The 25552-nt window shown below is 34.1% G+C and overlaps 1 protein-coding gene and 1 pseudogene across 5 annotated transcripts in view; one reads left to right on the top strand and one right to left on the bottom strand.

The window, feature by feature from the left end:
• Lrp1b (LDL receptor related protein 1B) overlaps positions 1 to 25552 on the top strand; it is a 1927307-nt gene that overhangs the window by 1411127 nt on the left and 490628 nt on the right. For all 5 annotated transcript variants that reach the window (XM_037205578.1, XM_028868856.2, XM_037205579.1 and 2 more), the window contains 2 exons: positions 19727 to 19861; positions 20446 to 20575. In XM_037205578.1, the coding sequence (XP_037061473.1) occupies positions 19727 to 19861; positions 20446 to 20575 (265 nt within the window). The remainder of the gene's footprint in view (positions 1 to 19726; positions 19862 to 20445; positions 20576 to 25552) is intronic.
• LOC114692860 lies at positions 17572 to 17683 on the bottom strand (annotated as a pseudogene).

The following is a 25552-nucleotide window of genomic DNA, read 5'->3' as shown; positions in this document are numbered from 1 at the left end:
CACTCCCTTTCTATTTTGCTGTTCTTTTTAACTTAAAATTATCATCATGTGTTTTTAAATTCCTTTTCTACATTCATTTTCCTAGCAAGTGGAATTCAAGTGTGATTTATAACTCTTTTCTACAATGATAAAAATATTCCCCTCAAATGAGCAATTGCTTAAAAGGTTTTAATTTCCATTGATTTGTTATACTCAAATGGTACTAAACTTCTGTACTGGGTATTGTGGTTTATCCTCTTATGGGTTGTCCTCTATCTTGTGATTACCTTGACATTAGATAAATGTAGTCCTAGGATGTCTGTTCACAAGACACGTATTTCAGAATAAGATTAGATTATCCAAGTAAAAATTACCACACAGAATTTTGTAAGAATTTGCTCTATTGTTAAAAATTATTTTGCCTTGGTGTATAATTAATTATCTATGGTATAGTCCTTAAACAGTGAGGACATCTTTCATTCAATTTTGGTAAACAGGTAAAAAGATGTAAAATAATCCATCATGTTATCAAATTCTCTTTTTGTCCTACCCAGTTAGTACTTAGTCTCATAGCATTGAATTGTCTGATTTTTAAGAACATTAGTTTTGCTTTTTCATAATTTCATAAAAGTTGGAATTATACAATACATATTCTTTTATCTGACTTTTTTACCTTTGAATAATACTTGTGACTTGCATCATGCTGCATGTTTTGGTAACTCAAACTTTTTAGTGTTGAGTGATCACAGTTTGGTGTATCACACTGTTTCTCTATCCTCCATGGTTGTCTATTTTCCTTTTTTATTTTCTAGTTTTAGCTGTTACAAATAACCCTGAAGTTTCTAATAAACAGCATTCTGAAAACAAAGGTCTTTTTATGTGACTTTATGGCTTTATGACAAGTTAGATAATTTGGAGGCAATACACATGCATACACACAAAATAAGGCATATATTTCAGATTACAGGGAGCCTTCCTATGATATGCTGTGTTCAGGAAAATGTTCTTGGTAGCATGTTTCCTTCAGCTGAAATCTGAGGGAGTCGGCAGGTCTGCTCAGCCATGCACTTAATTTCCTGAAGCACCAGATATTTTTTTGTAGAATCCTCTCCAACTAGTATTGCTACTACCTTTCTTTTAAGATCTAAGAGCCTTGCAGCTCTATGGGTTATAATAGGAGGAAAGGATGTGCACACAGGCTGACACAGAGAATTCTTGCACCTCTACTTTGATAATTGAAAACATTTCAAGTTAGATGCTTCAGAATAAAACTTTGTCCTTCATCTACCCTTCTTAAGGTTTTTATGGTATAAACTTTTTTAAGTACTTCATTTGTATTCACTGTGTTTCTTAAGGAATCTTGCTTTTTTAAGTCTCCTGAGAAATACATGTTTTTAAATCTTCCAGATTTAGAAAAACAACTATAACTTATTTTATCTCATTTACCTGATACTGCCAACTGTTATGGGGATATTTTGATATGTTTTCCATTTTATCCTAATTAATTTTCTCATGTCTTATAATCTTTAATTTCTCATCAGCACAACTAGGGTCTACAGAGGTGAAATATATCCTTTGACTGAGATGCTTCAAAACTTAGCATTTTAGGGGCACTGTTCTTTTTCTGCTGGGACAAAAAATTATGATTAATTCTCATTTATACCTTCCAGATCCTAACTTATATGAATACTTTATTTTCTTTAAATTGCTTTCTTTTCTTCTTCTACTTCATTCTTCTACCTCTAGAATGGAAAGTCTACTTCTAACAGAGTATAGTTCAAGTTAAATATTTGCTAAATTGTTGGGGTATCTGGATTTCCTGCATGGATAGGATGGTGAATGTTTTTAAGGTAAAAAACATAATATATGATACAGACATATAAATATATGTTATAAACAGTGAGGTTTCTGCATCTTTGTTGGCATGTTTGTTAAAGTAGTACTTCTTTTCAATCTAGGGTAGTATTTTTAACTCTATGACCATAGAAATTTTCAACCATAAAAATAGAGAAAAAGAGAAGGACAGTTCATGAATCTTCCATGTGCCTTTCATCATTTTCATGTCATGGCCAAATTTTTCTCATATATTTCAAGCATGGCATATTTGGATATCCTATGATCTCATACAAATAGGCTAAATAATATGGACAAAATACAGTATCCTTTTGTCTATGATTACTACACTTTTTTGTGAATTTTGGAATTTGAAAATTTGCTTTGATTTTCAGTATGAGTTATAGAGAATCATATTGTGTTCACTAAACAAAGGCTGAATAAATAATTAAATCCATTATAAGATGAAACTATTGTCATAACCTACCACCTGATATTAATATTCATCATAGGAATAAATATGTGTAGTTTTCTGAAAAACTACTAGCTCTCTTACAATTAAGTAATCAGCTAAAACATTACTATGTAATGTAATTGTTTATATCTTCATCAAATATTTTTATATTATTCTCTAGAGATATTCTATATGCAACTATCAATAATATATTTAATTCTGTCTATATAACTTAACTGAATATTAGTGTTTATTCAATCATTATGAAAAGCTGAAAATTGACAAAAATCTGTAATGAATGAAAACTAGATCTGCTCCACTAGAGAAGGTGACAGCTCCCTAAAAGTAAACTAGGAAATTATATATATATATATATATATATATATATATATATATATATATATATATATAAACACCACAGAGATTAATATAAATTCTTATGAAAGCAACAGGAAGTACATGACATAGACTGGGAAAGTTAAGAAGCTTCCTGAGGGAGCATATATTTTTGAATACTGATTAATAATTTTAGGTCCCTGTGGGTCTCAGGTCAATTGAGTTATATAATAAAGAGCAGGATAACCTGGACTACAGTTTGAGGTACTGTCTTAAGGGAAAAAGAAATGTACTGGAAATTCTTGAGAGATATCTAATCTGTAAATACGTATGAAAAGCAAGTGGGGACCTGAGACTGAATACCCAGGACCAACATAAAAGCCACTGGTTTATCAAGGACATCTGTATGCTGAACATTCCTACAAAGAGAAGTTAGATAATGATTAAAAATAATCAAAAATAATCCCCAAACTTTACAGACCAGCTCGCTTGGAAGGCATAGCAGAAAAACCAACAAAAGAAGCTGCCTCAGACAAGGTTGAAGGGAAGTGACAACGCCCAGTCTTTTGACCTCCATGTACATAATGTCATACATGCCTTTACATTTATATTCTGTATGAACAAATGTATATTTATTTGATAAACAAATAATCAAATAAAAGGGGATGGGAGGTGGCTCATTGAAAACTGTGTTTGCTGTGCAAGCATGAAGACCTGAGGACAATCTCTCAGCACCCATGTTAAAAAGTTAGGGAGGCCACGTACATCTACAAGTCAAGCGTCATGACTGGGGGTTGATAAAAAGCCAGATAGGCCACATACACCTAACACCCCAATGTTAGGGCCAGGGGTGGAATCATGAAGATTTCTCTGATTTTCTGGACACCAGCCTAGCTCTAGGTTCAGTGGCAGACTCTTGTCTCAAGGTAGTAAGGCAGAGTGTAATGGAGCAGGATGGCCACCTGACATCTTCCTCTAGATTCTAAGAACATGTATATCTACAATAGCGACATAAATATACAAGGAAACCCAAATTAATGATGATGATGATGGTGATGATGATGACGACGATGACAACGATAGTTTTTCTATGTAAAGAAATGTGGGGGGCTGGAGAGATGGCTCAGAGGTTAAGAGCACCAACTGTTCTTCCAGAGGTCCTGAGTTCAATTCCCAGCACCCACATGGTGGCTCACAACCATCTGTAGTGAGATCTGGTGCCCTCTTCTGTGTACATAATAAATAAATAAATCTTTAAAAAAAAAGAAATGTGGAATAAATAGCATAAAGAGTAGTCTTCTGGTGTGAATGGCGCATTATCTGTACAGACTGGGATGAGCTTCAAACAAGGTAGCACCACCAAAACTGAACCTGTGGCAGGAAGTAATGTGAGGCAAAAACAGAGAAGTGCATAGGGTCTAAGACAGTTTTCTCTTTTTTCTTTCATTTTTATATTTTTTTGTGATTTTAATACAATTATATCATTTTTCCTTTCCTGTTCACCCTCCTTAACATGTTTTATGTACGCACCCAGTCCTGTTCTCAAATTTATGACCTTTTTTCTCTAATTGTTGTTACATACATACATACATACACACATACATACATACATAATACACACATATTTACATATATATACATATTAATAAATACATAAATAAAACCTACTCAGTCTGTGTGTTACTAGTATGTGTGTTCTCAGGCCTCACCATTTGCTATTTGATAACTAATTGATGTGCTCTTCCCTGGGGATAATTTCTCCCGTTCTGTTCTGAGTATTGCTTAGTTGCCTATAGTTCTTTATCTACAGTTTAGGACTTATGAGCCTCCCCTGATCCACAGTACTATGTCTATTAATGTCATCAATCTTTAGGTCTTATTTAGGCAACTATATTGGTAACACTTCATGGTTGTAATTTCTCTGACATTTCTAGGAGACACAATCTCAGCAAAATTTAAGACCAGCTTTTCTAAGAGGGAAATATCTCTGGGAACTGAATAAAACACATGAAAATTTCAACTCTTATAATTAAGATTTTTGTGGATTACAAATATATATATATATATATATTAGTATTTTTCTTTGTTTTTGAGATTATGCATATACATGTCATTTATCTGAAAATATATAATATATTAAAACAGTTATTGAGGATAAGGATACAAACCATCTTACTCAACCCAGCTTCTGTTCTTGACCATAAGTCACTGGCCTACTAAAGGACCTGGTCTTCATCCTAAGGTGATGTAGAACCCAACCAAGAAATAAAGAAAACTAAGGGGAACATCTGTCATAGGGTTTCTATTGCTGTGGTACAATACCAGGACTTCTAAAGGCAGCTTGGTTTTGGGGCTGCAGGGTTCATTCAGTTTACAGATTATGGTCTATCCTCAGGAGAAGCCAAGGTGGGAATTCAGGGTGGGATTAGAGAATGGAGCTGACACAGAGACCATGGAAGCATGCTGCTTGTTGGTTTGCTCTTCCTGACTTGCTCAGGTTGTTTTCTTTATTGGACTCAGGCCCATGGATTCAGAGTTGGTAGCACCCCAGCTGGCTAGGCCTTTCCACATCAATCACCAATCCAGAATATGCCATACAGACTTGCCTACAAGCTAATCTGATAGGGGCATTTTCTCAACTGATGTTCCTTCTTCCCATATGACTGGCTTGAGACAATTTGACAATAAAATAAAATAAAAAATAAACAGGACGGGATCTTATTTGAATTTTAACTATTTAACTATTTCAGTTGTGAGAATGACATTGAGAAAAAGCAGAATTATAAAATGGGATTGTTTTTTGTTTTTTTTTGTTTTTCTTTTTTCTTTTTTGGTGTTTGTTACAATCTTTCAAAATTTAGTTGGTAATGACTTGAAGGAACGTAGTGGTTTTGTGGATTATTTTGAACATATCTGAAGGAATTAAAACACTCAGGACTTGGTGATTGATGAAATGCCATAGTTAGGTGAATAAAGATGCAGAAAGACTCAAAGTTCATTCATAGGTCACTAGATCTGGCTGTAGGGAGCCTGCTCCTCCCACCAACTGAGCAAGAACAGGTGACTGAATAGAACTGGAAAAAGCCCAGACAGATTTGTCTTTTGACATGTTGAATGTGAACCTTTTTTTTTTTAAATGACAGAATGAGGATATGCTTGATCATTTATTTATAAGACTTTTCTATGTATATGGTTCAAAACATTTTACTGGCTTCTAATTAGTTAACTATGAAAAATTCATGGAGCATCCCTTCTGGGTACTAACAAAGGGATGAGAAACAGCTGCAGATTACTATAAAATGACATGCTATGTATATGGCTGACAATAACTCTAAAATATTGCTAATTTTCTGAGAAGACTGAAGATTTGTTGCTCATTTTTTGTATTTTCTACAATATACATAGTTGTCTATAAAAGTACCAATTTGTACTGCTTTAAAATTTTAACATGAATATGCCCAACAATAAAATAATTATTAAAGCACAGGCATAACACATTTTCATACTGTGAGTTGATTAAAATACATTTATTATTATGTGTATGTGTACATGTGTGCCTTCGCCAAGGTGTGTGAGGAGGTCAAAGGTCACCTTTGTCGAATTGGCTCCCTTCTTCTACTTTTATGGAGGTCCCAGGGATCAAACTCAGGTTTTTTTGTTTACAAAGCAAGTAGTTTGCCTACTGAACCATTTCACTGGCACCTGTACTGGGTTATATACTTGTCTGAAATGTAGTTCATTAGCAGTAAATTCAAATCAGAAAATTGTCATACTGGTCTGGTGCTGTAGCTCTGGTGGAACAGTTGGCTAATATGTCCTAGCTTTGAATTTCCAGTTCCACAGAATAGAAAAGAAAAGATTACAATACAGAATCTGTGTGTGTATCACATATAAATGTTATGCTTATCTTTATTTAATTTTATTATGACAATGTCTCATGATGTAGCTCCACAAATCTTGAATTTGTGATCCTCTTATATCACTCTGCTACACTCAGGCTACAATGAGCTATCACTCAGGCTACAATTAGCAATATATATATTGGAGATGAGCATTGAGAAAAGTAGTTCTTATTGACTCTTTGGTGGTATTAATAAGATGTGTTGTATTGGTTTGGTTTTAAATCTTCTTTATGTAGCCCAGGCTTGAACTAATAATTCTCCTGCCTTTGTCTCCTAGATGTTGGTTATAGTCTGGCTATTAAGAACTTTTACTTATTAAAAAATGGAAAGTGTTTTGCATGGAAAATTTCATGTTATTTTTGCAGCAAATTTCTGTGAGCATCATAATTCTTAACAGGAGAGCATATTTTTTTAAGAATATGAAATCCCAATTGGCAACCCAATGAGTGTTAACTTTTGTTATGGAAGTTCATACATAGTGGTAGTAATAGCTGCTTAACTATGTTTAAGAATTATTTTTCCTTTGGGAGAAGTTAAGATCAAATTCTTTTTTAGCAACAAAATTTCAAAATGCATATTTTACATAAAATTATTAAATATTTATTTATTTATTTATTTTAGAAATCTTTACAATGAATATGCTGGTTAGTTTTTTTGTCAACTTGACACAAATCAGAGGCTATCTGGCAGGATGAAATTTAAAATGAAAAATACCTCCATCAGAATGGCCTGTAGGAAGTCTGTGGGGCATTTTCTTGATTAATGATTTATGTGAAAGGACCCAGCCCACTGAGCATGGTGCCACCCATTGCAGATAGTCCTGGGTGGCATAAGAAAGCTGGCTGAGCAAGCTAATAAGTAGTATTCCTCTCTGGCTTCTACTTCAGTTCCAACTCCAGGTTCCTACCTTGAGTTCTTGACTTGGCTTCTGTGAATGACAGACTGTGATCAGGAAATATAAGCCAAATAAACCCTTTCTTCCCCAATTTACTTTTTACTACTGTGTTTTATAGCAGCAAAAGAAAGCAAACCAGGTCACTGTGCTATGATCATATTCATGCACACATGCATTTTTATTTGTACTTTGTATTTTATATATAGTAGTTGACATATTATTATTCTTGATGTGTGCTCAATATTAAGTGTTTTAATGGCATACACTTATTTTGTGGGTTTGGAAGAGATGCCACAGCATGTGTGTAGGGATCAGAGGACAACTTTTGGAAGTCAGTTTTCTCCCTCCAACATGTTGGTCCTAGAGATATAACTCAGATCATCAAGCTTGATGAGTGACAAGTTCCTTGATCCAATGAGCCATATTACAGGCCCTAAACGCTTTGACCAAGACCAGCTTATTTCATCCTCAATTTGTTCTTCCAAATTATTGTAACAGAGAAACATTAAGTGACTCCACCATGATACAGTAGGCAGTACTGAAAACATTAGAATTTTCTGATATCAAAAGCTCAGCCCTAAGAACTAAGAACATACATACAAGTAATGTTGTGTAGGCTGGGTAGGTTGTATTTATGACTATATGTATATACATATATGTATATAACAACAGTTAATAAAGAAAATGGATATGAAATGAATATGAAAGATGGCAAGGAAGGGTAATATTGGAGGATTTGGAGGGAGGAAAATAAAGGGAATAAATTATGTAATTATACTATAATGTCAAAAATAAAAGAAGCAATTAAAAATATGAGAATTCACTACCTTGTTTAGTCTTTTGTCCTGTTTTATTCTCACCAATTAACTCTTTAATTAAGGATTTTTTTCCACTTGGAGTGATGATACAAAACATTTAGAAACATTTGCTGTGAAAATTATTATTTGGTTTTATAGTGTATTCATGATAGTCAGGGACTATAGTTATCACATAACAGCCAAATGCTGAAGAAATAAGGTTTCTGATGTTTTCCTATGGGAAAAAAAGAAGGTCTCAGTTTTATGGAAAGGATTGATTCTTTCTTTAGGTGTTTCTGCTAGGTGTTAACCGCTGTCTCAGTTTGACATCTTCCTGTTGGAACGCTGCACTGGAACACATTAAAGTGATCTCTGGTTGGAATGGCCTTTGTTTCATTTCTAAATTGAAGAAGGGGAGTGGGAGACAGATACTTGTGTCCTCAAGAGCTCCCTGAATGTCAAAGGAGCCACATGCCACCTGTGAACTGACTTTGTGCATGCAGAAACAGTAAAACAATAGTGAAAACCCAAATCAATGGTGAATTCAGAACATAGGAAACCCTTTATTCCTTCCCTTGAGAGGAAATGTTAAGCTCTTTGTATTAAATACATTTAATTCAAATTCCATAATGAACATAAAAACCAGTCAGGCTTATGTTTTCTTTGTGATAAACTAATAAACTGGAAGAGAAGGTGTACTATCTGAGTTTTTACTGCAGTGTACATTAATGAGATGGAGATATCTAAAACCTCTGAAGTCTGCAGACTTTATTTACTCACTATGATGGAGTACTTAGTGATTTGTTGCTGTTAGATAATTGCCCATTAGCGTTTTTATTGATTTGCCTTTCTCAAGATGAAAGAAACAAATGGAATTTGTTAGTAGTTTATTATTGAATCCCTTTGTATAAGGAATATTAAGAACCTGGGTCTTTATTAAATTAAGAACATGCTTGAAGTGATGCTTTTTAGAATTTCAGAAGAATAGGAAGTACAATTTCACTCCTACCTGAGTCCAGGCATTGGATATCTTGTGACTTGGCTGTAAAAAGAGGTTGGGTGCCCATCATGCTGACCCTTTAGCCATTGCATTTAATGCACTAGCTCTTCATCACCTCTAGGATTTAGTGAACTCTTCTTTTCTTCTAAAGCAGTTGCTGCTCAGTCTTCAAAAATCAACCAAAAGAAAACCTTCCTTGGCTTGTGCAGTGATTCTCATTGCTTCATAAGTCTTCCATTCTTGTATCTGTTCCAGATGTCTCAATGTATGCCATTATTGAGTGGCATTGCCAATGATAGGTGAGAGTATGGAGAAGCATCAGCCCTCAGAGCAGGAAGGCACAGCATTGCTTGATCTGAGAACTTGGAGGGGGTCTTCTAGTGACAGCCATTGAAAGAATTTAGCCACAAAAGATGATCCTTTGCTATCAACTTTGTTTCATGGTGAAATACTTCCCATGCGGTAGTTGTAGTAGTTTTACTAAACTTTTCTCGTTTGTTGCATAACTTACCACCAAAACAAATGTATTTCACTTAACCTATATTTATTCATTTATGTATTAAGAAATATTCAATGTGTCTATTTGATTAATATCTTAATATTATGATTATGTATATATATTCATACACATGAAGGAAATTTTAAAGGTTGAAGAACATGAATATAAAACCAGAATTTAACATTTTCTTGTATTGTCTAAGATTTTCTTGCTAACTTTTGTCATTTTTCTCAAATCTGTATTTGTTCAGCTTGTTTTCTTATATAGCTCAGGCCCACTTCCCTGAGGATGACCCTGCTTTGACTTGTTTGAGACCTCATCCATCAATTTTAGCAATCAGGAAAACTCCTCACAGACATGGCCATGGGCAGTATAGGCAGTTCCTCAACTGAGATTCCTTTTTCCAAGGAGGCACTAGGTTTTGTCTGCTCACTACTATAGTGTGTTCACTAGTAGTGTCTAACCTATGCTATAATTTTGGATATATGAGTTAGAATCTTGGAGGTGTGGCTGAGTCATTGCTATTACAAAATCCCTGATAATTCTAAGAATTTTCAAATCACACAAAAGCAGATTAGGTACTGAAGTTGAAATAAGCTATCTTTGGTGGGATCGGGTAAACAGAAAGAGGAAGGGATGGTAAGCAGAGGTGGGAGAGGGAAGAGAGAGGAGCCAGAGTTATGGTGTTTCAATTAGGCTCTACAGGACAGAACCACTGAGAATCTTGTGGAGGGTGTGAAAGATGGTCTCGTGGAATAAAAATCCAGAGCCTTATTTTTTAACTTCTATGTTTTAATAAACCTCCCTGTCCCATTCTTCCATGAACTCTATTTAAGTGTGTATTTCATGTTTGTGTGAATGATTCTGTGTGTGTCAGATTAGTAGTAATGTCCTCACTGATTAAAGCCAAGAAGATGATTTCAAGGTGGAAATGGGATAGAGCAGAGACAAAACATTAAGCCGAGAATCATAATAATTAGAAAATGTATAAATGGCATGAGAAAGTTTTCTATCTTAAAACTATGTAGAAAATGTGATTTTGAAAGTGTAGGAGATGGGGGCTTGCACTAGAAACGACTGTCTTATCTGTCAATGTCATAAAATGAGAAACAGGCTGCAAACTGTTATCTTAGATAAGCCAGAAGAATTAATGAATTCTAGGGCCTTAAGGCAGCCTTCATAAATGTGGCAACAATTATGTTTCTTAGCTTGTCTGTTAAGGTCACTGGTAATGAATGACAAGACAAATTATTGAAAATGTGCATATTTCTGACTACAAAAGTGAAGTTATCTGGTACAAGGTCATCTGAAGGTGTTAGAAAAATAATTAAAGCCTGACTGAAAGTCCAAGGCTAGAGGACAAAAGGCTAGTGGATATTATATTTTTTTATCTCAATAATCAAAATGTATCTACCAGGTTCTGTGAAGCTTGAGTTTCCTTGAGCTTATCTTAACTCCATTGGCAATCAACTGTTAAAACATGTAACACATGCTCAAAAATCCAACAACAAAAATAATTCCTAATAAATTTCTTCATAAATAATAATTACATTAATCACCATAGATAAAAATTCTTATGGAAATAAAATCTGAAATTTATCAAGAAACTAAACATACTTACAACTTTTCCCAAGTTTACACGCACTTTAGGGGCTCACACTGTTAAATTCTTTTTAAAAAAATGAGAAAGAGAAGAAACCACAGACAGAAAATGAGGAATTGGGTTTATACATTCAGCTAAACAAAATGATGGATTTCAGTGCTTATGCATAGAGATGCCCTTAAATAATTCTTTGAGTTTCATATCTAGCTCATGTTTCTTAAAGAGATATGCAAAAATTTTATGAACTTATCATTGGAACCTATTACCAAAGAATAGCACTATGTAAAGAATTTGTAAAATGTCCTTAGTTAATAACTTGGGAAAACTGATACTCTTGATGCCAAACAGATTTTGAAATTCCATGAGTTCCTCTGTCAAATTAGTATATTGGGAACTATGTGCAGGAATTCATCCTAATTGTCATATATATGGAACAAACTAGAATCATCCCAAAAGGATTATTTTGGTAATTTTAGAATTTATTTATTTATTATTTGGGGGAGGGTGGGCAAGAACACATGATATAGGGAGCACGTGGAGGTCAGAGGACAACACTGGGGGTCCATTTTCTCCTTCTACCATATGAGATCCTGGGGTCAAACTTAAGTCACCAGGGTTGGTGGAAAGTGTGTTTATCTGTTGAGCCATCCTGCCTGCTCTGGGATGAATTTTAAGACAAAAATTATTATTCTCAGTTGATTCAAGATGACAAAGGAACATGGGCATAGTCTGCATATTGGATTAATGAATAGGATGAACACCATAAAATAAAACATAAACTCCTACTTTACATGAACCTTGGAGAGAAAGAATTCCAAGCAAATGGAACTAGGAAGCAAGCAGGTGCCATTATTCAAGTATCTGCAAAAAGATGTTAAACAACAATAAGAAGATGTAAAGAAAAAATCAGCATAAACTGATTAATACAACAACTAATCACCAGGAATTTTCATATACACACTGAACATGGGTGCAATAAATTTTATGAAATGAATATATATAAAAATGTTTAGATATAAAAGCATAGACTGATTCCAATACAATAATAACATTGCATATTAAGCACTCTTCTTGGCAACCAAAGCACCATATGAAAGGACACAAAGCAAGTTTTAAGGAATATAAAAAAATTAAAACCATGGCTTGTATTCTATCTGACCATAGGGGAATGAAAATAAAATCAATAACAAGACTACAGGACATGCACAAATTCATAGAAATTTAGTAGCACGCTGTTAAATGATGAGGAATTATCAAAAAGATCAAGAAAGAGGTATAAATATTTCAAGAGCTAAACAAAAATGAAAACACAAAATCCTAAGAGATACAATAAAAATAGTCCCAAGATAGAGATGTATAGTTACAATCGACTGCATTAAGAAAAAAAAATCATAAATAAGTAATGATGGAACTTGGTGTCTTGGAAAAGCAGGTGTCGAATATCCCCTCTCTTCAGCTTATTCCTTCAAGACAGAGTCTCCTATTGAACACAGAACTAGGTTAGTAGCCATCAAATGATGTGGCCCCAGTTTCAAGTATAGTAGGGTCAAGGTGCATGTAGCCATGATTGACATTATATGCAGGTACTGGGGTTCAAATTCAAGTCTCTATAAATAAACCATTCAGTCTTCTCTGCAGTCCCCACTTTATCTACTCCTATTCATTGTAGTATTTGAAGTTTTACTTAGAACATTAAGTGAAAGAAATAACAGAGAACAAAATAGAAGTCAAAATATCCTTATTTGCAGATGATATACTACACATAAAAGACCCTAAAGACATCACTAGAAAGTCCCCAATTCTGACAAACATTTTCAGCAACAACACTAATATATATATATCAAAAGGTCTTTTCAATAATTATAACAAAAATATTGTGAAAAGAAAGCAGAGAGTAAGCCAGTTATACTTTCCTAAAAAAAAATACCTTGCAATAAATCTAACCAAAAAATTGGAAAATTTCTAAATAGTGAAGAAAAAAATAAAAGAAACTAGAAGATGGAAAGATCTACCATGTGCATGGTATGCTCATAATAAAATGTCCTTATGAAACACATCACCATGTACAATTAAGGCATAAAATGAATTATTTTAAAATTTTATAGAATCCCTTATTTTGATAAATGCTAAGAAAAAATATTTGTGGACTCACAAACCATGATGAGTTTCCTACTATCCAATAGCTTGTCTCAAACTAGGTGATAGGTCCAGACACAGTCATATTTAGATTTAGTACAGATAAAACTGGTTGTCAATTATCTATCATGCATTGATAAAGGAACAAAAGAAAAGTGGCTTTTCTTCAGCTACAGAATGCTAAAGAAAATACTTTGTAGACCATCTCAATTTGTCTTGTGACAACAAAATATTATTTATTTATTCTTAATTTATTATTTATTCAAAATGTATTGTGATATCCATAATATTACTGCATCAAAATGTTAGCAGAGCTATGTCAATAACAAAAAAGGTAGTTTTCATGCCTATGACTATTCCTCCCTTGCTCTCTTCTACCTTCTTCCTGCTTTCCATTTTATTTTATATTTTGCTTATATATTGCATTTTTAAAGACTCATTCAAAAGCTTGTGACTTAGAATATTTAAACTGTCTATCTTCAGTTCTTTGGACCTTTTATGAAAAGAAGTAAATTCTGTTCAACGAGGAGAAAGCTGAAATAATGCACCTAAGTTTAATGATACCACATGTAAAGTCATTGCTTAGATGAAGCCCCTTTTTTGCCACTTATGTAAGAAGGAATACTATCAGTTCTGGTTACTAACTGTTGAATCAGTTCTTAGGAAGAAGAGATTCTGTAAAATGTCTTGTCTGTTCAGCATGTTAACAGGCCCTCATGATTGAACAAGCCATGTATAAAAGAGATGGTGGAGTAAATAGCCAATCTAGTCTCTACATTTTTAATTATGAGAGACTTGGAGATAACACAGGAATGCATTAAAATTAGCCTTATTGATTAATAGTATCTACCTGTGTCATTTCACAGAAATGACTGTTGTGTTTAATCCAAGACATGAACGGAAATATTATTGCAAGTCTTCATAATAGGCTGAAATTGAGCTAAACTTCCATCATCAAAATAGGGAAATAATTTGTGGCCTTACAAAATCTTATAAAAGTAAAATATAAGCAACAGAAGGAATTAAAATAGCAGTTGTATCCAGTTACTATGAATTGGAGAAATAAACTCAGGAGTCTGTATTGTATTTTATTACTTAAAGGAAAATTGTTTTAAATGTTCTGTTGAACTAGAGTTAAAGTATTTTCTATACAATAGAAAAAGGAAATATTACTTACTTAAGATCCAAAGGAAGTCCATGGCTTTTGGCAGCCACTTGAGTGATGCTTACATCAGTACTCTCTGTATTCAAACTCATATACAGTCTTGAGATACATGTACATGTATCTGTGTATATAAATATCACTAAGACACAGTAAAAGGAAATGAACAATTTGCCTCAGATAGATCATCACTGATATGTTGCAAATGCAACTCATCATATTTTACCACTAGTTAGAATAAAGACACAGAAAACTTACAAATTTGTGGTAGGAATCATTGATTAATAAGTTTTATTTAATGTCAACATTTAAGATCCATAGTCAAATTTAACAAGCTGACATTTATAGGATAGTTACATGATTTAAAAAGAAATGTAGCTTAATATCACTCACTGTTAGCAGATTCTGGGAAAAGCCATATATGCTATTTTCACTCCAGATTACTGACCTAGTCAAAAAAACAAAATTATAGTGCAATTTAAAAAAAAAAAAAGTCTTTATCACAGCTAAACATATGCTTTAGGTTTGAATACTACATTCCACTTATGTGCAATTGAAAAAGACCTTAACATTAAAAGATCAGTCTTACGTTCTTAGTGGGATATAAATATGGGTGCATATATTTATATCATATTCATATATGCGGGAAGGAGGAATGTAGAGATGAAGTCCTTCAAGAATTCTCCATATACTGACATGGAAATCATCAGAACAAAGATGTCGGGTTCTTCCTTATTTTTAAATCTCCATCAAGTGAATTGATGACTATTTCATTAGGAGAGAAAAAGTGATTCCTCATTGCGTTGTATTTTGTGTATTTTCACACATTTTTCTTATTATTAAGAAATTTTCTATTCATTTTACATACCAACCACAGATTGCATCCTCCTCATTCTTCCTTCCCCTGAGCCTTTCTCCCCAACCCTCCCCTTGTTCCCACCTCCTCCAAGTCAAGGTTTCCCATGGAGAGTCAGCAGAGCCTGATACATTCAGTTAAGGCAGGCTCAAGCCCCTGCCCCCTCCATCAAGGCTGCGCAAGGTATCACACCTTAGGCACTAGGCTCCTAAAAGCCTGCTCATGCACCAGGGACGGATCCTGATCCCACTACCTGGGTGGGGGACCCAAATATATTTTGTTCTATAGAAAATCATGTACATTTATGCCAGGAAATTTTATACTAAAACATAGGAAGTAGAGTATTTAAATGAGACAGTGAATAAATACATGTTAATGTGTATTAAGAAAATAGACACTTCAGGATTAAAAGACTTTAAGAGACTTACATTTTTTCCTTAGTCCTTAAGTACTGAAATATTTGGTAAATTTTTCTTTCCAATTAAAAAATGTTTAATGTCTTTCATTGTCAATTATTACTATGGCAATATATAACTTCATGTACTTTATGTATATGGGTGTTTTAGCCACATGTACATTTGCCCTCCAGAAGAAGGCATTAGATCTCATGGACTACAGTTATAGATGGTTATGAGTCAACATGTGAGTGCTGGGAATTGAACTCAGGATCTCTCTAAGATCAGCAACTGCTCTAAACTGCTGAGCCATTCCTCTAGGCTGGAAATATATAACTTTTATTCTGAGCTTAATTACAATTCACTACAGCTGTCTACTAGTCTCTCTACATGTTAATCTATGAGAAGTCTCAAGAGAAATACACTGTAAAATTGTATCAGTGGGAAAGCCATTGAAATTATTAGTACCCTCAAGTATACAGTTTTCTTTTATATTAGTTGTTTCATACTATTAACAAACCAAATGGTTTAATGAAAATTTATTTATTTATTATTTGTTGTTTGTTATTTTTTTCAAGACAGGATATCTCTGTGCAGCACTAGTTGTCCTGAGACTTTCTCTGTAAACCAAGCTGGCCTCAAACTCAAAGATCTCCCTGGGTCTCACAACCAAAAACATAAGAAAATTTATTTTTTAAATTTTATTCTACTACGTAAATTTCATGATTTTAGGGATATTATTTGTGTCTTTACACTATCATATACTTATATCTGTAATAAATCTTAGCATAGGTTATCTGTAAATATCTATTGAATGAAGGTGAAATTAATGTTTAAGAACTACATAACTTGAGATTAGTTTGAGGACAAGGTAAAGGCAGTATGTTATTCACTTTCTGCATTTCATTCTATAAACAGTTTGTATCTTCAGAGTTTGTAAAAATTATCATGAGTCAATTTAACACATACTATTAAAACAGTTTATATAATCAATATTTTACAGATATCACAGATAAGCACAGGAAGATGATATCTTCTCAAGGTATTATCAGGTTGCTGATATGCTCAACACTGAAAGAAACCAAGACTCTTCTGATTATTCAGTACTGGATCTAGCAAAACTGACTTTGGGTTCACTGCTATAGATATCTGCATATGTATATTGTGTTTGCGCACATGTGATTTTTAAGGCAAAACTTAATGAATACAGTCCTTACCATAAAACATCTCACTGTATTTCTAAGAAGTACAAATACAAATTTTCAGTTCAATTACATAATAGGTACATATGTACAATGAATGGTAGTACATGTAGGAAGGAGTGCTTTGTGGTTATACAGAATGGACATCTTTATAGTTTGCAAAGCCTGTGAATAGCAATACACTGTGAAGATTGTGATTTTTTCTTCTTTAAGTTCCTGGTTAGTTGATGTCTGTACGGCTTAAATTACTCATCTTACATTCTTATGTATTGTCCACCATTTCTCTTTGTGTTTCTTAAACACATACATAAACTCCCTCATGTCTGATACATGTTTTCCTTGTGTGATCTCTCTACCAGTTTTTATACAGTGTATTGTATTCACTCTTGGATTCACCCAGTGTTTACGATATGATTAGTGTATGCTGGGCATTGTCCTCGCTTCTGGGAACAAAGCAAAAAATAATATAAAATTCTAAGCATTAAAGAAATATTGCAGTGTAAGCCACGATAGATGTAAACAAGTCAATAAATGTGCTATTTATGTGCAGACATTGTAACAAGTTTTATGGAAAGTACATGTCAGGAAATAGCATGAATAACCACTCATTAACACTTACAGACCAGAAAATGATCAATAAATGTCTTTAATATTAATAGGTGTTATACGGAAGAAAAAATACATGGGAAAGATAGAACATGGCTAAAAATAAAGTTTTAATAAGAAGGGGATATTTGAATTTACAACAGATCTGTGGAAAGAACATTCTAGCAAAAGAACCTTCCAGACTTAAAGAAAAAGAAATCATAAAAGTCTGAAACTGGAGAGGAATTAGTTTGCCTCCAGAGCAGAAAGACAAGAGAGAAGAGTGGAAAGATATTAGAGTGAAGAGTTACAGAGGCCTTGGGTTGTTCATGAAGGTCATAGTAAAGAACTTAGCTTTTGCCATTTATAGATGGAATGTGGGGAGCTGTGAAGGAAATAAGGCAAGCTCAGTCTTATTTGCTTTTCAAATGTGTGCAACTATATTGAAAAAGTTTTCTCCAAGGGAAAGTTCAGGAGCCAAAATGAAAGCCTGTTAGGAGTTGCTGGAGATGCCAGGTAAGAGATAGGGACTTTGGCTTTCAGTGTAGACAGAAATTGAATGTTAATGAATGAGGGTTATATTTTGAAAGAAAATAAAAAGAACAATAATTTAAATGAATTTGATTAAATACAAGTGTATTTGGAAAGTAACTGAATGTAGAACAGGAGAAAAAGTGAACAAAGACAACCCTAAAGCCTGAGGTGATGCTCATCATCATCATGGAAGGTTCTTTCATTCAGACTGTAGGAAGTCTTGTGTATATCAACTGTCTTAGTTAAATGCAATACAGAAAACAAGTACATGGTATTGAATTGTGGACTTAATCTTTCACAGAGCTTAATACTTGAAGCAAAACATTGAATTTACTATACATCACTTAATATTTTACAAAATAAAATAATTCTAATTTTCTTGTCAAGTCCCTGTTTCAAAATGTATAAACCGATAGGCAGATTAGAGAAGCCTCTACTTTCCTAATAGCTATGTGTATCCACTGCCTTCTGCTTGGCTTCAAAGCATTGTGTTTCTGACATAACTGTTTTTGAGGGTAGTGCTGTTTGCTATCACTCCTTGCTTGGGGGTAGAAATTTAGACTATATTTCACTTGATATGGAATCATAACACTTACTTAAAGAGTGGCTTTAGTACATGAATTGTTTTGTCTTTATTTCCATAGTCTGTCAGTGTGCCAGAGGTAAAATATATTGGTCTTAAATGATTTGTTCTTCAAATGGTCACATTGGCCACAGCACAAAACATTAGCAGGTGGCAAATTTATTATTTAATGATTGTCCCCAATGTCTTTCTAGAAGCTTTGTAGAAAATCATTGACCTGTAATTGCTACCCTTCATGAATATACATATATGTATTATATTTCACTTACAATATTTTAGACACATTTTTCATTCAATATTCAAAAAAGCACAGTTATTTAAGGATTGGATAGCATGGAACAATTCTTCAAGTATTCTGAAATATGTTTGTACAACAAGAGTTTGAGAAATACAAGGGAATTGTTTCCATTTGAGATGCTACTTAGGATCTCAGAAGGAATAATTGGTGATGAGCGTTTTTTCAGTCTTTACATATATTGAATGACCTATTTTTAAAATACCCTTGATAGAACTGAAAGAATGTCACATGCCTGTCTATTGTCTCCACACTTCGAGACTCTCTTGAGTTGATTATCCCCAGTATTATCCATCATACATTCAGATGGCTCAGAAGCATGTAGAAAAAGAACAAAAACTAGAAGAAAAATATGTGGTTTGGAATAAACATCCTAATTTCATGGGAATAAAAACTTACTAAGCCAAAACAAATAGAACAATGCCGAAAACATAATAAAGAATTTTTATGAATGTACCTTTAAAATTTAAATGCTGAAACCTAGTTTCTTTTATTTTATAGTTCCTTTACTACTATTCATTTTAGTAAATAATCCTAAAGAATGCTGAGAATCCACTGTTTTCTGTCCATGATGATCCTGCAACACTGATTCTAATGTGATCCTAATACATGTACTGATGCAATTAATAGTGTGTGCTTGTGTGTTTTTTTTTTTGTGTGTGTGTGTGTTTAATCAATAGAAAATGACACCATCTATTGGACAGACATGGGACTTAATAAAATCAGCAGAGCTAAAAGAGACCAGACTTGGAAAGAAGACATTGTTACCAATGGCTTGGGGAGAGTGGAAGGAATAGCAATTGACTGGATTGCTGGTAAAAATCTATGGCTTAGTCTTGTTTTTTATTCCACAGTTTTTGTTGTTGTTTTTTCTTTTTATAGGGGGTTCATTCTTCTTTAAAATATTTCAGGTTCTTGTTTCTAACATTTTAAAATTTCTTTCTAGCCAAGGGGGTAAATACTCTCTTTTGCATTAGGTTCAACTTTTCTACTGCCTTCGGATAATGTTTTTATGTAGATGTAGAGTGTGTATTGTACAGTTTGCTCAATTCTCCAGAGAGTTCCACATGGTAAACAAAGTACAAGAAGTTTTTTTTTTTTTTTTTTTTTTTTCTTAAAGTTAGTATAAAGTTAAAATACTTACTCTGAACAGTTGGGAGAAGTTTTGACTTCTTTCAAACATGTCAATAGATGCTACTTAGTTTAAACCATCAAAATATGAGATTGGAATTTGAAGTCTCTATGAATTAGTTTAATTATAGCTGTTTAGTAAATACACAATCAAAGGAAGTAAACGTGCTTTTAGTTATGTGAAGACTCAGAAACTTAATTGTAAGCATAACTGAAAACATTTCTATGATTCCTAACTTGGTTGTGGGCATTTCTGTTTTTCTCCTAGGCAACATATATTGGACAGATCACGGATTCAATTTAATTGAAGTTGCAAGACTCAATGGCTCTTTCCGTTATGTAATTATCTCCCAAGGCCTGGATCAACCAAGATCTATAGCCGTGCACCCAGAAAAAGGGTAATTTTAAGGTTTACATATATTTTCTGGGTTTGAACTGTGTTTTCTTAAGTTATAGTAGGAAAAATTAGGCAATCACATCATTTTAACTATGTCTACAACATGATAATAGTTTTAGCTTAGAAAGTTCATTTTAATTTTGCAAGTACCTGTTGGAAAAATTCATAATTATCATGACCTTTAACATTAATTTTGAAATTATTTAACATTATATTCCATATAATGTATTTTGGTCAACCCCATGCCTTATTCCCTCTCTTATCCCACATCCATTCCTAGTGAACCTTTCTTCCCAGCTAGACCTGCTCCTACTTTCATAGTTTTTACTTAATTTTTTATACCCAATGAATTGAAATAGAGTTGATTGAATGTACATAATAGAGGATCATTTATTGGATTATGTGCAGCTTACCAGTTGCTATATCACTGGGAAAAAGTGCGTAACCCACCACAATAGCCATTAATTGCCAAGAGCTAGACAGGAGAGTTGGGGCCTAATGATACTGTTCCTTATACATAATAACATGTTCATAGGTCCATCTTGTGCAGCTCATGTGCAGAAAACCACTTCTGTGTGTTCATGGCATGTGGCAGAGTAGACTACATCTTCATCCTTAGATGAGTCAAATGGGCAAACAAAAGATTAAATATTGACATATTTAATATTAATATATTTAGTTCACCCACCTAGGGCTTGGATAATGTCCTATTCTAAGAAATCTGTCCCAGATCTCAGAATAAGCTTAGTTCTATAAGTAGGAGAGCTTCTGACTTGTCAGGTTAAAAGAGACATTTTTTCTAGGCATAAAAAAGTTTCCTTGATTTGTCTATATTTCTGGTCCTTCTAACTCATTTTTCTTTAGAATTATTTCTATTTATTGTGCTATTTTTCTTTTGTTATAATGTATTAATTATATGTGTTAGTGTGTCATAATGGCATTTTCACACATGCACATAAGGCATTATGTTTATCTTTACCTCCTATGATTCTCCTTTAACCTCTTCTCATTCCTGATGACCCCCTTCCTCTTTCCAATTAGTACCCATTCTGCTATGATATCTCCTGGGGGTGATTTACCAATGAGTTTCATTAGGTATTCTTACAGGAATCAGAATCAAGGGTTATTTACTAGCACATGAACATCTTACCAGAAGCTAGTCTACTGAAGAAACTCTCTCTGTCTCTGTCTCTGTCTCTCTTTGTCTCTTTCTCTTCAACCAAAAGCTTGTCTATACCTACTCAGGAGGGGTGGAGTAGTGCCTCTTAAACTGCAGCCCCCTTAACAAGCATAAACTACTTAAAAGTCCTCTGGAACTTGATGTGTGGAGCCTTCTGAGTACCTTTCCACCTCTGATGGAAAGCTGATGGACCCACTTTACAACAGGTCTTGTGTAGATAATCAGTGCTGCTGAGAGTTCAAGATTGTGCAACAGCTGTGACATACCAAAGGCAGCAAACTATAATGCCCTCTCTCTATCTGGCTCTTACATTCTTTCTGCTTTACCTTCAAAATGTTCCATGAACCTTGGTGCTATAGTTGTCCTAATTAGGGCCAGGCATTATGTCATGTATTCCAAGCACTTTCTCCATTTATGAGTTTCTGTAATAATGTGACAGCCACCACTCATGGAAAATGAAAAACAAAAACAAAGAAACATTTATGACCAAAGTATGACAAAGCTGATTACTAATGTATGGGCATAATCATAAATATTTAGAAGGCAATTTGATAGGCACATCATGTCCATTTACCAAAACAAAGCCAGGAGCTTCCCAACTGAGGACTCTATCTTCTCCAGCTTTTGACCAGATTTATAGTACCAGAAATGAATTCCTGCCTCTGAAGGGGGCTTCAAAAACAATCAGAATGTGGCTGTTTATCCTCCGAAGAGTCAAATTACTAATGCACCAATGGGCACATCATGCCTGGCAGGTCATTTTTGTAGCATAAAGAGTTCAGAGCTGAATATGACCATGATGACATTTCTGCTCCAGCAGCCTGCACCGCATCTTCTAAAACTGTGAACACTAGCCTTCAGGGAGGAATCTTCCAGCTCCATTCCAGCGTGGTTTCTCTATGTCATGCGATCAACACATATCACATTTTCAGAAACAACATCTAACCATTTAGTTCTACTATGCATAGGTACTATAAATCTGGTCAAAAGTTGGAGAGGATATAGTCCTTATATGGGGAAGCTCCTGACTTTGTTTTGATAAATAGACATGATGTGCCTTTCAAATTGCCTTCTAAATATTTATGACTATACCCATACATTAGTAACCAAGAGTAGTAAAAACAGCCTGTATTGTTTTGGAGACCACAAGAATCTTAGGGGCTGACACTTTCATTTAATAATGTTACAGTTTTTGAGAGAGGTATTATTATCTATCCATTCAAGAAAACTCCATTCAACTTTTTATTTTTAATTTTAATAAGTTTACAAAATAACTGTTTTAAGTGTAGCTTTTGCAACTGCGATTACTTGTGTTGACCCTCCTTTCTCCTTTTATTCCTCGATCCCTCACTCTGTGTCTCCAATGAAATTTTTCCAACCTCAATGTTGTACATCTATTTTTCTCCTCTCGTGGACCTCTTCATAGTTGTTTTGCTTCCGTACGTTCTCCCACATAAATACAGATTAAAAAATTTAGAAACTAGGATCCACATATGAGAAAGAACATGTGGTGTTTGTGTTTCTGAATCTGGGTTATATCACTTAATATATTGCCCCGTTCAGAAATTTTTATAATTTCATTTTCCTTTACAGATGAAGAAAAGTCAATTGTGTAGATATGCCATATTTTGGCTATCTGTTCATCCATTAATGGGCATCTAGGTTGATTTGTTTGCTTTCAGTAAACATGAATGTCAAATATCTCTGTTGTAAGACCTGGAGTACTTAGTGTATGTGCCCATGAATAGCATAGTTGAGTTATTTGGTAGATCTAGTGTTTTGAGAAGCATCTACACTGATTTCCAGTGGCTACACTACTTTAAACTCTCACCAACAGTGAAAAGCATTTCCCTTTCCCCACACCCTCACCAGTATTTGTTGTCGTTTGCTTTCTTGATGATTGCCATTCTGATTACAGTGAAATAAATGGTTTTAATTTGCATTTCCTTAATGAGCAAGAGTGTTGAACAATTTTTAAAAATATTATTGGACATTTGTATTTCTTCTTTTAAGAACTGTTCAGTTTCTTAACTTGTGTGTAATAGAGTTGTTTGTTTTCTATTTAGTTTTTTTGTATGTTATGAATATTAGTACTCTATCAGATATATATCTGTAAAATATTTTCTTCTCTTTGACTTCTTAATGTTGATGGTCTTCAGTTATCATTTCCTTTATGTGTTAAATCTTTCTCCTGAATTCTACATTTTTATGTTTGACTATGTCTTCAACATTCTCACTTGGAGAACTTACAAGTTGTATTTTCAAAAATTATTACAGAAACATCTACCACTCCATATATAAACCAAGGGATGGGTTTCTAAAATTTAATCAATGTGTTGATATGCCCACCAGTAGTAACACATGACAACTTAGAGGATGAAAAAAAATCAGCGTTGTGCATGTGTGTGTGTGTGTGTGTGTGTGTGTGTGAGAGAGAGAGAGAGAGAGACAGAGACAGAGACAGAGACAGAGACAGAGACAGAGAGACAGAGAGACAGAGAGAGACAGAGACAGAGACAGAGAGAGGGGCTTAAAAGGAGTGGTAAAGCTGGCATTTGTAATAGATTAACTGTTAAAGGAGGAGAGGCCTCTAAAAGGTAGTCACAGCAGGTAGGACATCAGGAGATACAGAAGACAGCCCCCCACCCCAGAAGGCTGAGCAGCCCCCACAGAAGGCTCCAAGACACCTTTCTGTGTCCAGAGGGGAGCACTTTGGAATGTGAGTGGCACTAGCTGCTTTCAAGTGATACTTGAGATGAGTTGGTGGCTTGCCTGTTTAAAGCAGTGTCAAAAGGAAGAAATGAACCGAGGGCTGGCATGTTCACAGGATCATCAGAGTGATTCATAAAGCATTTCTCAGTATCCCCATGGCCTCATGATGAAGACATTTCTAGGTTTTTACACCCCTTGCTTTGTCTTGGACACTTCCCTCCACTGACTTTCTACCCAAGAATTTACTTTTCTATTTCCTGACTTCAGGAGACTTTTTTGTTTCTGCTTCTCTCTGTGGGGTCCAACAGCTCTGAGAGCATCTTCACTGATTCTCTTTATTTCCAACACAATAGGCTTTTCTCTCCCTCATTTTAATTAGTATTTGAACTGATCTCAATTTGTGTCAGTCAGTGAAATATTGTACATACAGTGAAATCTATAAAATACACATACATAGTTGGAAAGTATTAAAATCAGTTTCCTCTCTCTTTTTCAAAGTCCCTTTATATTCCCTGCCACTGAACCTCACTTTACCTCCACTCCTACTAACTACTTTTCTTACAATGGGACTCGTTCAGTGATATACCTAAAGTAATTGAAATGTTGCTTTTTCGTGGTTCCATACAAGCCAAAAGCCATCTCGTCTACCTTCATATTCTTCCATTTCTCTCTGTAGACATTTGTCAGATTCACCTTTTCACTCCATTGAGAGACTATGACTTAGCAAGATGTCTGTAAACAGTTTTGACTTCCTGATCTTCGGTCCCTAATATACAATTTACATTTCAGCTGATGAGCCAAGAACTTTTATATTATTCACAATATTAGAATAGTCTTTGCATAGCCTCCTTTTTTGTTGAAAGCATTTCATAAAGTGTCACATGAAAGAATACATTTTCCATGTTTGCATCTGAGAGTAGAAATGATTTACAGAAAATAATTATTAGTATTTGAAAACAACAGTGACAGGTGTCCCTCTACACATTGGCATGCATGTATTTATTGACTTGACTCCAGTGGAAAAGGAATTAAAATGAAAGGCTTATGAAAATCATTCAAAATGATTTCTAAGTAATATTAACATAG

Source organism: Peromyscus leucopus, chromosome 4 (genome assembly GCF_004664715.2).
Source record: "Peromyscus leucopus breed LL Stock chromosome 4, UCI_PerLeu_2.1, whole genome shotgun sequence".
NCBI lineage: Eukaryota > Metazoa > Chordata > Mammalia > Rodentia > Cricetidae > Peromyscus > Peromyscus leucopus.
The sequence above is the reverse complement of the archived record's forward strand: the minus strand, read 5'-3'. Positions and strand labels throughout refer to the sequence as shown.